Source organism: Oncorhynchus keta, chromosome 22 (assembly GCF_023373465.1).
Source record: "Oncorhynchus keta strain PuntledgeMale-10-30-2019 chromosome 22, Oket_V2, whole genome shotgun sequence".
NCBI classification, from domain to species: Eukaryota; Metazoa; Chordata; class Actinopteri; order Salmoniformes; family Salmonidae; genus Oncorhynchus; species Oncorhynchus keta.
Window position 1 is genome coordinate 11,165,156 of NC_068442.1, and position 16,103 is coordinate 11,181,258.

The 16,103-nt window shown below is 41.2% G+C and overlaps 1 protein-coding gene and 1 pseudogene across 3 annotated transcripts; one reads left to right on the forward strand and one right to left on the reverse strand.

Annotated features, from left to right (window-relative positions):
- LOC118401048 (RIB43A-like with coiled-coils protein 2) lies at positions 1–10,822 on the forward strand. 3 transcript variants are annotated; one of them, XM_035798222.2, is made up of 7 exons: positions 1–7,656; positions 7,966–8,046; positions 8,240–8,551; positions 8,644–8,762; positions 9,044–9,271; positions 9,524–9,681; positions 9,948–10,822. In XM_035798222.2, the coding sequence occupies exons 3-7, from the start codon at positions 8,398–8,400 to the stop codon at positions 10,024–10,026; spliced, it is 738 nt and encodes a 245-aa protein (XP_035654115.1). In that variant the 5' UTR covers positions 1–7,656; positions 7,966–8,046; positions 8,240–8,397; the 3' UTR covers positions 10,027–10,822. The 3 variants fall into 3 exon arrangements, with proteins under 3 accessions (XP_035654115.1, XP_035654114.1, XP_035654119.1); XM_035798221.2 differs by lacking the exons at positions 1–7,656; positions 7,966–8,046 and having other exon boundaries at positions 8,060–8,551; XM_035798226.2 differs by lacking the exons at positions 1–7,656; positions 7,966–8,046 and having other exon boundaries at positions 8,373–8,551; positions 8,649–8,762.
- Positions 10,801–12,424, reverse strand: LOC127910564 (adenosine deaminase 2-A-like; annotated as a pseudogene).
- Between the last annotated feature and the right edge of the window lie 3,679 nt (positions 12,425–16,103).

The window sequence follows — 16,103 nt, forward strand, 5'->3', positions numbered from 1 at the left end:
GTCGGACATTTGTATTAATCCTGATAGGGGTCAGCACGATATAGATTAGGGATTGATATCAGTAAGGGGATAGCTAACTACTATTCATTAAACCTGGCGCCGAGCCCGCGACTCGGTCGAAGTCCAGTCTGATAAATAGGTCCAAAATAAGCTGATAGGGGTCAGGGAGATAACGCGTGTATTTGTAACTGTTCATATTAAAATGTAATGTGGTTGTAATCGTCTCCATTAAGATTGTTGATGGTTTGAGAGACAGAGAGAGAGAGAGAGAACTCAAGAAGAGTTGTTGGGTAAATCCGAAACTTATATGTTGTATGTAAACTTTTATGTTGTCCGAAAAATTCTGTGTTGTATGTAAACTTCCATGTTGTATGTACCTATGACTTCTGTGTTCTGACAGTTGTTATAGAATTTTATTAATTGGCCTGTACTGAGTTATTTTAATAGGAATGAGTGAATTGTGATTGACCAATATGTTAAATTCCTTCGGGACCCTGTTTGTTCTGAAATCTGCATAGAAAACTGTCCTAATTATATATATATATATATATATTGGGTTGTGTATAGAGGTGAGGGAAAGCAGAGGCTGTGTTTTAACATGTAAAGGACACGATTATGAATGTTGGAAATTCTATGTGAATTTCGTATGAATGACTGTAGTATTGAGAAAACATATTAACCAGAGTTTACGTTCCATGATTTTGAGACCGGGGAAATTAAATTGAGAGAAACGTTTGTCGCGGAGTAAACCGCTAGGTGGGGATACGTAACTGGGCTATTATGCACACGTGCTGATAGACAAGGCCATCTCAGTAGTCGAATGACGGTGCAAACTTGATTGATAGCCGCCGGGCTAAAACACTGATTTTCGCTTTTTTTTCATTCCTGTTGATATTGCCTAAAGAGATTGCTATAGAATCGCTCAAATTTAAATGTATAATCAGGAACAAAATGACTGATGTATAATTGAAATAATATCTGAATATAATATTTAAATAGTTGAATAGATCCCTTGGTTGTGCGCTCCACAAATCCCATACCGACCCATGCGTTTTTCTCGAACTAAAACATACAAAGGAGAAGCTCAGAGATAAGACAGAGCACGTGCAGCAGTGTCTCTTCGAGTACATCGTGGGTATTAATCAACGTCGGGCGAAGTATATGCTAACTATATTCAGATAGAAGGAGAGAATTCCGATTAAAACTACGATTAATTTCCGATTGAATTAAATTGAATTACGATTAAAAATTCACAATGGCGACCCCCAATACTCCAAAGCTGAAGTTTAATGAGTTCCTAGATAAAAAAAATGGAATATAGATCAGGGGGAAAGAAACAATGGAAGCACATGAAGAAAGTTTGGGAGGGATTAAAGCTAAAATGGACACAGGAAGGTCATTTAGGAGGGGAACCGCCATCCGCAGTTCAGCTGAAAACAATGGAATGTGGGTTAAGAGAGAAAGAGGCAGAAAAGAACAAAATTCACGTATTTAAGAAAGAAGGGTCAGATACGAAGGGAGCGAGATTAATGAGAATCCTAATTGAGGGAAAACTTTGGGCGTTTTAAATTAGTGCTATTTTCTGTTGTTCAGATGCCGGAGTAACAAATGCAGATAACTGAAAATTGGGTCTATTTGCGGAGAATCTGAGTTCCATAGCATTGGTGGTTCAGTGGTAGAGTTCTCGCCTGCCACATGGGAGGCCGGGGTTCGGTTCCCAGCTGAGGTGTAAAGAGTAGTTATATATGTCTGAGTTTTTGGTTAATTAAACTAATTGTTTTGCAGAGAAAGTTATAGTCACTAGTATTGGTATAAGATATAAACTGAACGTTTTAAATAGTTTGTTTGGTTCAAATTGAAAGACTAATTCATTCAACTTAATATAAGAACGGAGATTTTGATGCAAGGCGATGTCTGTTCACTAAATGATTTGTTGGGAATAATACATTGGGAAAAGAGTCGTAATTAAAATGCTAATTCAAAGACGAGACAGTAACTTAAATCAAATTAATTCTGAATAATAACGGGGGAACAATTACGATAGATTTGTGTCCATCGAAATGTTTTTATAAGATTAGCGAATTGAGAGATGTTGATTGATGTTGTAAACTCTAATTCAGGATTCAACAGATGTGATAAATTAGGTTTGGTTTATCGAACCCGAAATACTGTTGTTGCAGACAGCCAACCATTATTTACAATGAGTTGAAAATCGTTGCGAAATAAGTCAAGATTGAGCGCTTGTTGATGACATCACTCGCGAGGTTTCCGTCGCCACGGAAATGATGTCTTGACTGGGGGTGACAGAGAAAATGGTTAGTGTCCTTTAAAAGGAGTATATAAATCGTCAGGAAAGATGCTAAAAACTAGCAGCTGATTCGCTGGGTGGGTATCATTGATTTGTGGCGTTTATTTGGACTGTAATTGGGCCGTGAGAGAGAGGGATTGGATGTCTGAGTCATAAAACATCGTGATGGTGGATTCTGATGGTTGTTGATTCTTGGTTTGATCGTTTGAATAGCACCAGTGAATTTGAGCACTGTTTCCATTATCTGGAACGGTGTCAGGGTATTAATGGTGAAAAGCAACCTCTATGGTAAAACATAATTGTACATGTTTCGGTAAACTAGCGAGGTTGAATTTGGTTATTTGTACATTTCCCTTGATACGTAGACATACGTAACAGGGGCAAGTTGTTTTTCCTTGAGGAACACGCAGATGGTGTTTTGTTTTATTGAGATGTAAATGTGAGTTGAAGGAGCCAAGGGAAAATACGTTATTTTTTATTAAATATCAGGGATTATAATCTTGGGGAGAATGAGGCCATAAACGACCAAATTGGAAAGGCCTGGAAGTTTTGATTAATCATTAAGGTTTGCAAATATATACACAACATTTGTTAGGACTATTTGTTTTGGTGCAAAGGTATTTTAAAGAGACACGCTCAAATATGGAACTTTATGAGTTTTTTATTTTATGAGTTTTAAATTACACAAGTGAATTTGGATTTTAAGGATAAAGGGTTTTTTAATGTCTAGTGTAGTATAGAACTTGACTATAAAAGGGTGGGTTGACTCATGGACCTTATCATGACTGTCTTCTAAGGTCTGATCAGCCTTGGGGGAGAGTCATTGGTATAATGAATGTGGTCATATTGAGTACTAGTTTTAAGGTAAATTCATTATAAAGGAGTTTAGGTTAGGAGGTTAGGATAGGATATATATTAAGCCAAAAGGGCAGGGAATTACATAGAAAAATAAGTTTCAGTTCTTAGGGGTGATAAATCACTGTAGACAAGGAATTCTGCACTCTGCAACATATATTCAATTCATGTTATTGTCAGAATAGAATACTGAGAGTCCTTGAAGGAAGGATTTTGATATGATAAGCATTTGTTTTGAATTTTTTTTGACCATTAGGGGTTTTAAAAAAAAAAAATAAAAAAAAGAAATAGTATTAAATTTAACAGGTATATAGGACATCTGTGATGATTTAGGATTATTGTTAGGTTGATTAAGGAAATGTAAGGACTTTAGAGATTGACACTCATAGACATGATTTTGGATAAAGTGAAACAGTTAGAAGCTTAGTGGTATTTGAGAAATATGAGAGAAAAGGTTTAAATTGGTAAATATATATTTAAGAAAATATATAAGTAGCGCAGATAGTTCTTAAGTAGATAAGAAACTTGACAGGGAATTGGTACTGGATTGACGCCCAAGGGAGAATTGGACGTGTGGAAAACTAAAAGGGGCTCCTTCATGATGTCAGAAATAAGGATAATATACTAATCTTACCTAAGTCAGTATTTAGAGTAGGTAAGGTTGATACCTGGGCAGAGTCAGGTATCAAAGGGGGATGGGTAAATTGTGGTCTAGGATAGGATGGGACTATTGGATAAGAAACTAATCATTTAAAAATGTAAGCTAACAATTGGGCATAGAAGTTAAAGATATAATCAGATAAAACATATGAGAAATTGTTTGTTAACCAAGCCTGTATGTCCAGGATTTTATGCATTACAGGTGAACTACAGGTGAAGTCACCCAATCCAGTCCCAGAGGCTTGGGGACCATAGAAGACCCCTGGTGACAGCTAGCTGAAAGAGCTACCCAGATTCATATAGCACGTCAGAAGGGTAAGACATTTTTCACTGTCGGACAATAAACAGAGTTCGGGAGAAGAACTGGAATTAACAGAATTCCGGGGGCCAACTCTCGAATGAAGTAACCCTACCTGTCCTATCACCCCTGTTTTTGTTCATAGAAGTGAAGATGTGTCTGGCTCTGGCTAAGTGATGTGTATTTTGTTCCAAAATAAGCATAAGAAATCCCTAGATCTGGGTAGACAAGAAGTTAGAGTAGAGATTACATGATAACCGACTTCGGACAGTTCTAGGATTGGAGAAGAGGGTATCCTTATAGCATGGGGATCCCACAAGGGTGGATAGGTTTTCCATGATATGGGGAAACCTGGGAGCAATGTTGAACTTTGTAAAGGTGATGAAATCCTACTAGCCATCAAAACTATTAAGCTCTCTGATGCAGGAACTCACACCCTCGGACTACAAAGGACGAGGACAGACATGATGGGTGTGTTTTCTATTAGGGTACTGCCAAGACCAGAGGTAACCGTGCACACTCCTCTACCACCACTGTGTTAAAAATACCATTCAGGTAATTAATGTTAGACTATTCGGCTATGGATCAATTAGAAACTGAGACTGGTTTTGATAGTAGGGACAATTTGTGGCTGTCTTATATGAGGTACACAGCTAAAACCCTGAGAAGAAAAGACTGTATTATTTGTAGTCATGATAGACCTGTTCTGGCTACACACCCATTTGCTGTAGGAGAAGGAGGGGGGTGGTTGTGTATTTTGAGAAGTTTTTACCAGGTTAAGCCCAATTCAACCCTCTGTTCCTCTTTGAGCCTTGTGTTTCCTGCAGTACCTCCTCATCGGGCCATTTGGGGTGTTGAGGCATATGGGGGCAATTACGAGTGCATCACGGGTACAGGTAATGGCATTGATTATGGGAGATTGCCTGAAGCTGATTGCAGGAGTAACATAACCATTAATTCCACTTGGCCAGTTACAGGCCTAAACCAAACTAGTGGTCTGGCTGATGTATGTTGGATGAGTGGAGCAAAAAGTGCTGAGACCCATTCTTAGAGGAGAATGGCAAGGTACGTGTGGTCTGACCAGTTTGATAATTCCACGGACCATTGTTGATGTTGTTGCTGGACAGCTGCTGAGTTCTGTAACCAGGGGACCTGAAAACATCCCATGGGAGACAGATGTAGTAGTGCTCCATGGACAGAGGATGTAGTTGACATACACACTAACCTGTTGGGAGTGCCAGTGGGGATTCCTCATGAGTTTCAGGCCTTGGGTAGGAATGATGGACTCTGGCACTTACTACCTACTATGGGTCCAGCCATGGTGGATGCTGGACAGACTGCATGGATTAATTATATCTACTATAATCAACAGCGTTTTGTGAATTACTCCCGTGATGCACTCACTAGTATGTCTGAACAGCTTGAGGCCACATTTGGGGTTTCCAGACAGAATAGACTTGCCTTGAATATGCTTCTTGCCAGATCAGGGGACGTCTGCAAGATGTTCGGTAAACAATGTTGCACATATATTCCTAATAATACCAGTCCAGATGATAGATTGAAGTTTAAAAACTAAGGCGGACTTGATGCACTATCTGCTAAGATGAGGTCCACAGGGGGGGTGGAGGAGTCTGTTCTCTTGGCCTGGTTTGGTAAGTGCACTGGTATGATGGTTACTGGATTTCTGACCCCAATTCTTGTATTATTTGTTATTGATGTGATATGCTGCTTGCATCATACCGTGTTTTAAGAAGTCTGTTACAGATGTGGTGAAGGCTTCAGGCATGATGCCTTTTTGTTTGATGCTCCAGTTGGCGATGCCGATACTGAAGCATGCTTTCAGGGGAGGATGGGACTGACTGAGGATGACACATGGTATGCTGGGTTTGGAGTCCCTGGGTGGCAAGGAGCCCACCTGGTACAGGATAGGAGTAGCTGAGAGGACCAGATGGTTTCTAATAATTCTTTACTCTGTTTTCCATGACCAAAGTTTTATCCTACATCTTACATGTCAATAACAATAAAGTTTTATCCTGTTTTTGATAAGTGACACCCTTGTGGGTGACAAAGGGGGAAACAAAGGCATATATCACTTGTTATTAATAATAAACTTTTATTATTTTCATGAAATGCTATGACTGCTGAAATAAAGGTTAATGAGTGACGGTCTTTTTGTTAGATAACAGGAGCCAGGTGCGAGATAACGGTATGGAGCATGAGACCCATCTTTCAGTTTTTGCAGCCATTTTAGGAGGGGGATCCAGTTGCTTTTATTGATTAAGCTTCTCCATTGGATGTCGTGTCCCATCTGGGATGGGAAGAGGGGGAAATTATTTTTCTTTGTGGGCCATTTCCGTATAGACAGCCTAAACAAGGTATTTTTCCTTTTTGGATCATGTTTTTGTTTTTGCTTGAAGTAATGTATCTGGACTATATCTCTTAGGAGATGTGAAGAGAGGGAATCGCAACATTTTCCCGCTGGAAAAAGTTGGAATATGTGGACAATCATTTTTACTTTTATTTGAGCTGTTGTTCTCTGCTCTGTTGAATGAGGGTTGTAAGTTCCTAGGTGGCTGGTAGCCAACTTAGTACATAGTGGGATTGAATGGAGAACATGATGGTAATACATATATATCTATTTTTGTTTAATACCGTGCCTTATTTCATAGTCCCTTAGGGAGAAGTTTTTTGTATGTCTGGATCTAGTTAGGTGGTGTCACGTCTCTGGGGAGACGTGAAGAGAGGGATTTGTTAGGAAGTGCTATTTCTTATGTAAATGACCAGCATACTGCTATTGCATTGTTATGGCTGAGACAACACATAGCAACATATTCTCACAGTAAAGGATGTGGGGCCCCCTACAGGATAACTCACGCACACACAAACATAACTGCTAGGCCAGCGCACACACCAAATTTCCCCCTTTAGCTGAACATTGTGTGACGGCGGGATTCTAGAGTGACGGACGGCCCAGCTGAGCCAATGCAAGAAGACTACCTCCAGCGTGAACCAATCCGAAGAATCGAACTTCCAGAATCAACCTACTTTCTGTTTTGTATAAATTGTATTGTAACGGTTCACTCTTTCTCTTTTCCTGCTGTTCTGTGCGAGCGAATGGGAGAGCCGTATTTACGTGTACCAGATATTCTCACTCTGAATAAACTGTCGCTTGTCGTACAATTTTAACACCTTGTCTGAATCGATCCTTAACCGGCTCATCCTTCTAATATCTTTTTATCAACACCCCGCACATTGACTCTTTGCCTGTGCCCCTTGTATATAACCTCGCTATTGTTATTTTACTGCTGCTCTTTAATTATGTTGCTTTTTTTGTTGGTATTCTTCTTAAAACTGCATTGTTGGTTAAGGGCTTGTAAGTAAGCATTTCGCTGTAAGGTCTACCTACACCTGTTGAATTTGGCGCACGTTACAAATAACATTTGATTTGATTCATTACCATACAAAGGAAACGTCATTCGTGTCGCTGGCAGAATACTCGTCTGACCCAGAAGACCTGAACGTATCCGGAAGAAAGGTATCCTAGCAACGAATATGTTGGAGTTCTTTCGGCCCATTGTCCTTTGATTCTAACTGCAGCGAGATAGTACGGGAAAATGAACAATATAGAATTTCTTTCGAACCGCATTGCTGCGGATAGTTTGGAGAGGAGACGCAACGTCAAGATAGGCTTTTCAATGCTAAAGTTAGAACAATTAGGGTAAATTACTGCAACTTTGTAACCGTCTGTGACATCTGTCCATTCATGTTAGTTGTAAAGCCATTTTGTCACAATGTTCTCTTACTGACAGATAAAGTGTCTCTTACATTTACATTTACATTTAAGTCATTTAGCAGACTCAGTCTCTTGAATCCCAAGTGAATGAAAGAAAGAAAAAAGAAGAGGCAGAGTCACTAAAAGCATATGGTAAGTGCAATAAAATACAGTATGGGCAGACGTTTTTATATCTGGCAAAAACAAAGGCCTAAGGTGTTTCAATTCAATGTGATGATTGATAGGCCTATAATAGAGCTCTATAAGCTTATATTCATGAGATTCAATGGAATTCAGTTTAGTAGCTAGTGTCATAGGCTATGTCTGTGGAATGCATGCCCTCCAGCTGCAGAAGCGGTGTGTAACGACAAGGCCGCCTGTCTACTTAAACAACGCCAACTCAAGGAAGAGCGTCTGCTGCAGGGAGCCATAGAGGACTTCTGGCTGAACTTCCAGCCGCGGTGTAGCCGGCGTGAGTATGACTTAAACAACCCGGACAAAGTTATGAATCAGGACGGTATCCAGATGCTGCCGGGGCTTGTGGGTGAGGACCCAGACAGCCAGGGGAGGCTGAATAAGCAGCAGGAGCAGCTCAGAGAGTGGTCCGTCCAGCAGCAACATGAGCTGGCCACAGCACGACACCAGCAGAGACTGGAAGGTAGGAAACAACTCAACACAAACTGGCCTGTCGCTAGACTCTCATACATTCACACTGCCTCATCTCAAACACTCTCTGCCTCACCATTGCAGAGCAGCAGTATGACCAGGACAGAGTGGACCTGGACATCCATGCTCTTCAGCTCCAGAAGATCGAGGAAGAAAGGAGGAGATCTGCAGCCCTGGCTACAAAGGATTTCAATCTGGCAAAGGTGAGTCATTATACTTTACCTGATGCTTAACCAGGTGTGGTTGTCAAACTGGCAAAGGTGCGTTATTAGGATTGGTAGTAGTGTAGCCTTCTCTAACCAGGTTAGCAAATCATGTTTACTTTCTTAAATACATTATCGGCCTCCAACACAATTAGATACATCAAATACTAGCTGGTCAGTTTATACAGTGTAAGCATGTGGTGGTCATTCCTGTTTTTTGTATGTAGTGGAATAGGACATCCTTCTGTCAAAATATGTTTACTGTGTGACATTGTTTGTAGGCAGCAGAGAATGCAGAGAAGCAGTGGAAAAAGTGGCAGCAGGAGAAGGAGGACAACAGGACAGACATCCTAAATCAGCTTCAGGGGGAGCTGCTGAGTAAGAGCCAGGAGCAGGGCATCAGTGTGCTGGGTCTACCCCACCTCAGGGCTGACAGTTGCAAGGGCCTCACAAACGAGCAGCTGCAGCACGTCATCGACTGCCATCAGCAACGGATAGAGGAGAAGAGTGTACATCTGCCACATCTGTCTGTCTCTTTTGCCTGTTTTGGGATGTCTGCGTTGAGCAGTCAAAGATATTTTCATTTGACAATTTAACACTTCTAGAGGGAATGGGGTGGATAGCAACAACCATGAATGCAGACCAGGTTTTGGATCAATTCCAGTTCAATTCAGGAATGAAAATGAAATTCCAGTTCTTATTTTTTCTCATCGAGAAGCATCGAATGGAATGAAACTCTCTCTTCATGTTTGGTTGTGCAGGCTGAGCAGCAGAAGGAGGAGCTCCACCATGACCGATTCTGTGTGACCTCAGCTCGCACCGCCCTACTACTGGAGAGACGGCAGGCCCGCATTAACAAGCAGCTCCGACGCACCCTGGATAGCGCCAATGCACAGCTGTCTGAGGCCCACCATGAACAGTAAGAAGCTTTCCACATGCATTAGGTTTAGACACATGGACACACTGTTTGTTGTTTTCAGTTCATTAATGTACAGTATCATTCACATGCTTGATGTCAGCCATTTTATTTTGAATTGTGAATTAAATTGAGCAGGAGAAACTGTCACCAACAGGATTAGCACAGTTAATGGACGGAACAAATCATCAACAACAACGTGCTGACCTGCCCATCAATAGATGACATACACTATCAAATGCCAAATGCATTTTTTCTTCTCTTTCCAGGAAAAAGTACTTGGATAATGTGTACACTAACATCCCAGATGACAGTTATTTCTCCCAGTTCAACACCAGCAGTCGATAAAGTTTAACAGGGTCGTGCACTATTGGAGAGATACATTTGTCTATGGAAATAATAAATGATTTGATCACAGCAAAGAAAGTATAATAAGTAATAATCTGATGTTTTCTTTCAATTTACTCAAAACGTTTTCACTACTTACCAAATACAATCAAAACTCTTCATAGAGAATTGTGTGTCCATGCTTAAGGCTGCCTACTGTTCTACATTAATTTCTAATCATGTGTATGTGGCTAATCAGAATGCTAAAGTGTGTACCTTGTTAAAATAGGTATAATGAATGAATTGTAGCTCATTTCCAGACTAAATCTGAAAAAGAAAAAACATGACCATGTTCTCCATGAAATCCCATAACAAAATCATGTTTGCTTTCTTAAATACATTATCGGCCTCCAATACAATTAAATAAATCAAAGACTAGCCGGTCAGTTTATACAGTGTAAGCATTTTCACACAGTGCACCTTATGCCACTATTATCATATAGAGCCTCCCTGAATTCGCAATTAAAATGCAAATACAATCTTCCGCAAACAGAAGAAAAAAAAAAGTCAAATGCCTTTGTATGAAAACAAACAGTGTCCTTTCATGACTATTTGACTAGTGAATTTCACTCCTGTCAACTCTTGTCAGGGGCCTCCATTTTGTGGGAACTGACAGCACTGTGGAGTGTTATACAAACCAAATCCACTGGAGGGCGATATGAGCTTGTTCTCTTTTTCTTCTCAAACTTAATTTGCCAAACTGTCTGAAGCTCTGTATTCATATGAAATAATGTTTCAATAACAACTGAATCCTTTCCCTTGTCCTAAATGTGTCCATTTGTCATTTGGGAACACCATGCCAAATATCCTTCCCTTCATATGGTAACACTTATGGGGCACAAGCAACAGGCTCAAGGTCTGAGGGGATGCCACTGTCACAGTCAGCATCCAAATGACCACTCCTCTGCCCCAAGCAGGTCTCCATTGTGAGTTCTCTGAGACAAATGTTTCCTATTTTCTCTGCCACAAGGTCAAGGTTTTCTCCTTCAGCTGTAGAACATAGACATAGAAAACATTTAGTCAGAATTCTTACTCTATCATACCATGACATAAATGGTTGCAGGTGACTAAGCTAGTCCAGGATATTCCACCAATGTTGTACGATGCTTGGCCTCACCTGATGGAGTTCATAGCCAGTTCCTTGAGAGTTTCTATGTGAGAGTTTGGGAAACCCTGCGGCCCTTCCAACACCTTTAACACCACCCCTCTCTTCCTAGAGAACTCCTTGGCCACTGGGTGGCACAGCAAGGAAAAGCTGTGGCTGGTGGAAGACGGGGTTGAACAGTAGAGCATCCAGCAGGCTCCCATTCATATCAGTGCCGTATTCATCTGGGAATGACAGTGAGGTCAATCAATGTCATCAATGTAGACGATAGTAATCACTCATCTGTGCTGAACAACATTCATTCTCAACACAAAATACTACAAGGGATCTATTGGCTTATACTGTAATTACATGAGTTTAGACTTAGTATGAACACTTCAGATGAAGAGTAAGGGTTCATGTGCTCACCAGTTTCTCCTGCATGGAAGTAGGGATGGTTGACTCTTCTCTCGCCTGGCAGAGACAAAGCCTCCTTGAAGTACCAGAGGGGTCTTCCGCCTAATACCAGAAGAAAACATCAGACACGTCAACAACACCCTGCACAACCTATACCTATTTAGTAATACATCTAGTAATGAAAGTAATTCATAAATGAAGTCCATATCAATCATATTTTTTTCCCTAAAAGAGATTAGACGATTTTGAGGAGTCTTGAGACTAAAGATGTACCTACATAGTCACCTGTTCCCAGTGAAGAGGACCCGAGCTCCCAGGAAGTCTGGGTGTTCTGGCACAAACTGCCTGGTCTCGTCCTGATCGGTCTTGAGGCCCCATGCACTGTCATGTGTGCTCCCATCCAGCTTGTATGTCTGTGCATCAGTAATAAACATGTAAGAATTACACAGTGTATTTTATGTGACAATGCAGTTTGGTTACAAGTTGAAAATTATTGGTCAACTCAATCTATTCTGTGTTTGGAATGATTCTAACAACGTAGTCACAACTAAAGTCATAACATGGCTCGAACAATATCCATGCATCTGTGTGTGTGTATTGTTCACATTTGGAAGCAATGACCTCAGCTCAGGCCCTTCCGTGCTTGAATATAGTAGTGTAGGTGACTAGTCCCCAAGACAAAATGAAGGCCTGCTCAAACCTCTTCCAAATGACGTCTTGGCTGGGGTATGTAGTCTCTGGATCTTCAGTGGAGGACCAGATTAAATGAAGAGTGCGTGAAATAAGAAATATGTGGGTGAAATACAAAATCAATTGTGTATGTATTCCACCAGGGAGATGCTTGTGTGATGTAGACATAGTATGACCATGACATATAAATTACATAAATACATTACTTGACCAAAAGTATATGGACACCTGCTCGTCAAACATCTCATTCCAAAATCATTGGCATTAATATGGAGTTGGTCCCCCTTTGATGCTATAACAGCCTCCACTCTTCTGGGAACGCTTTCCACTAGATGTTGGAACATTGCTATGGGGACTTTCTTCCATTCAGGCGCAAAAAGTCTGGGTTTAAGAGTCTCTTTTCCAAGCTTAAAAGGACAAACATTCATGCTGTCAATCCAGCATGACTTCTGCTGCTTTCAAAACAACTGAAAACTTGGAACTGGAAAACTAAGACTTAAGTGAGTTCAAGACAACTAGCTCCGACTGGGAAAATATGTTTTTGAACAGTCAACCAACTCGGAATTCCAAGTCGGGAACTCGGGCCTCCTTCTAGAGTGCCGACCTGAAGATCACTGATGTCATGATTCAACCTTGTTTTTTTTTTTTTCTAAGTTGTCTTGAAAGCACCATAAAACCAGAGAATGCCAGGCTTTGATGACAAAGTTCGATGACAAAATTTGCCCACAAGTACCGCCGCACCACCTTCCTGTTCAAGTGAGCACAGCACAACAAGGTGAGTCCAAAAATGTCTTGTATGCTGCTGCATAAATGATGTAAAATGCCAGGGAGATATGTACACTGTAGCTAAGTAATAGTAAGTGTATGTTGTGTAGTAGGCTGTTAGTAGCCCATGTGCCTCACCCTAAAATATGGTCCCTTTCATACCGTTGAAGTTGGAAGTTTACATACACCTTAGCCAAATACATTTAAACTCAGTTTTTCCCTATTCCTGACATTTAATCCTAGTACAAATTCTCTGTCTTAGGTCAGTTAGTATCACCACTTTATTTTAAGAATGTGAAATGTCAGAATAATAGTAGAGAATTTATTTATTTCAGCTTTTATTTCTTTCATCACATTTCCAGTGGGCCAGATGTTTACATACACTCAATTAGTATTTGGTAGCATTGCTTATAAATGGCTTAACTTGGGTCAACTGTTTTGGGTAGCCTTCCACAAGCTTCCCACAATAAGTTGGGTGAATTTTGGCCCATTCCTCCTGACAGAGCTGGTGTAACTGAGTCAGGTTTGTAGGCCTCCTTGCTCACACACGCTCTTTCAGTTCTGCCCACATTTCTATAGGATTGAGGTCAGGGCTTTGTGATGGCCACTCCAATACCTTGACTTTGTTGTCCTTAAGCCATTTTGCCACAACTTTGGAAGTATGCTTGGGGTCATTGTCCATTTGGAAGACCCATTTGCGACCAAGCTGCAACTTCCTGACTGATGTCTTGAGATGTTGCTTCAAAATATCCACATAATTTTCCGGCCTTATGATGCCATCTATTTTGTGACGTGCACTAGTCCCTCCTGCAGCAAAGCACCCCCACAGCATGATGCTGCCACCCCCGTGCTTCACAGTTAGGATCGTGTCTTCAGCTTGCAAGCCTCCCCCTTTTTCCTCCAAACATAACGATGTTCATTATGGCCAAACAGTTTATTTTTTCTGCAAAAAGTACAATCTTTGTCTCCATGTGCAGTTGCAAACTGTAGTCTGGATTTTTTAAGGGCGGTTTTTGAGCAGTGGCTTCTTCCTTGCTGAGCGGCCTTTCAGGTTATATCGATATAGGACTCGTTTTACTTTGTACCCGTTTCCTCCAGCATCTTCACAAGGTCCTTTGCTGTTGTTCTGGAATTGATTTGCACTTTTCACACCAAAGTACGTTAATCTCTAGGAGACGGAACACGTCTCCTTCCTGAGCGGTATGACGGCTGCTTGGTCCCATGGTGTTTATACTTGCTTTGTGTGATGTATTGTTGTCTCTACCTTCTTGCCCTTAGTGCTGTTGTCTGTGCCCAATAATGTTTGTACCGTGTTTTGTGCTGCTGCCATGTTGTGTTGCTCCCATGCTGTGTTGTTGTGTTAGGTCTCTCTTTATGTAGTGTTCTCTCTTTATTTAAATTATTTGTATTTTTATTCCCAGCCCCTGTCCCTGCTGGAGGCCTGTTGGTAGGCTGTCATTGTAAATAAGAATTTGTTCTTAACTCACTTGCCTAGTTAAATAAAAGGTTAAATCAAATACAAAATAGTTTGTGGGCACCGTTTGTCACTGCTATTAATGTATTAATGTATTGTAATTAGTGTATTGTTTAGTGGCTTTGCTGGCATGAATCTAAAAAAATATATTTTTGAGTTTACCCCACCAAGATGTACATGCTAAAATCGCCACTGCAGCATACAAGAGGAGCACTGAGGTATTGGATTTGGCTGCCAAGAGCAGAAGAGGAACCGGACTGACAGGTCCTATGAAAAGCACATGTAGCAGTGTGGCCAGTACGTCACATTCTTCACCAGCCACTCCCCTCCCACAATGGAGAAGTCATGGACATGAAGGGCTTCCCCTAAAACAGATAAGAGGTCATCGTAACCTGTGTGGCTTACAATGAAGTACATTATATACAGGTAACTGCCAAAATAAAGGAAGCACCAACAGTGTATTAATAGGGCATTGGGCCACCACAAGCCAGAACAGCTTCAATGCACCTTGGCATAGATTTGACAAGTGTCTAGAAATCTATTGGAGGGATGCGACACCATTCTTCCACAAGAAATTCCATAATTTTGTGTTTTTTTGGTGGAAAACGCTGTCTCAGGCGCCACTCCAGAATCTCCCATAAGTGTTCAATTGAGTTCAAATCTGGTGACATCGTTTTCATGCTCCTCAAACCATTCAGTGACCACTCGTGCCCTGTAGATGGGGTTATCATCTTATGGGGGCATAGCCATGCTAGCCAAAATAATGGCCTGTCCAGCATTTTTATACATGACCCTAAGCATGAAGGAATGTTAATTGCTTAATTCACTCAGGAACCACACCTGTGTGGAAGCACCTGCTTTCAATAAACTTTGATTCCTTCATTTACTCAAGTGTTTGCATTATTTTGTATTCCCTTATTGCTTACACCTGTCCTCTCAGATCCTCACAAATGCAAAGAGGACGGGGTGGTGGTCCATTTGAGATCAGGTGTACCTTCGGGCATCCTCTGCGGTAGGCTGTAGATGGGGCTGCACTGGATGAGGGGCTTTGCCTTGAAGGCAGGAGGGAAGTCTGAGCTCTCCATCTCCTGCTCCTTTGTGCAGCTGTGCACTCAGTCACTGTAGTTCCCATGTAAGCAGCAGCCTGCCCCCTGTCTGGGAGGCCTCCTGCTGCACCAGAGACTCTGAGCCCAGGGTCAGGGCTGCACCAGAGACTCTGAGCCCAGGGTCAGGGCTGCACCAGCACAGCAAGACTGACACCACAGACACTTGGTGGCTCTCTGGCCAGCACATCATGATGAAGGTGTGGCAAATCAATGTTGGTCAACACTGAATAAAAAAGCTAAAGGCTTACTGCTTTGCAGAACATTCATAACATCCACATCCTCATTATTCCTTTCTTATGCTTGCTTCCTCAGAACATTTAGTTCCTCTTGAAACAAACAAAAAGTCTTAACCAATAGCTTACTGAGGTCTAGTTCCCATTTCCCATCAAAGCTTCCTAGGAATAGTATTTAATATTTAGAGGAGAGGGTCTGCAGGACCTCAGAGGCTACAAAGTTTACATTTACATCTGAATTTGATACATACATGCTCAATTAATTAATT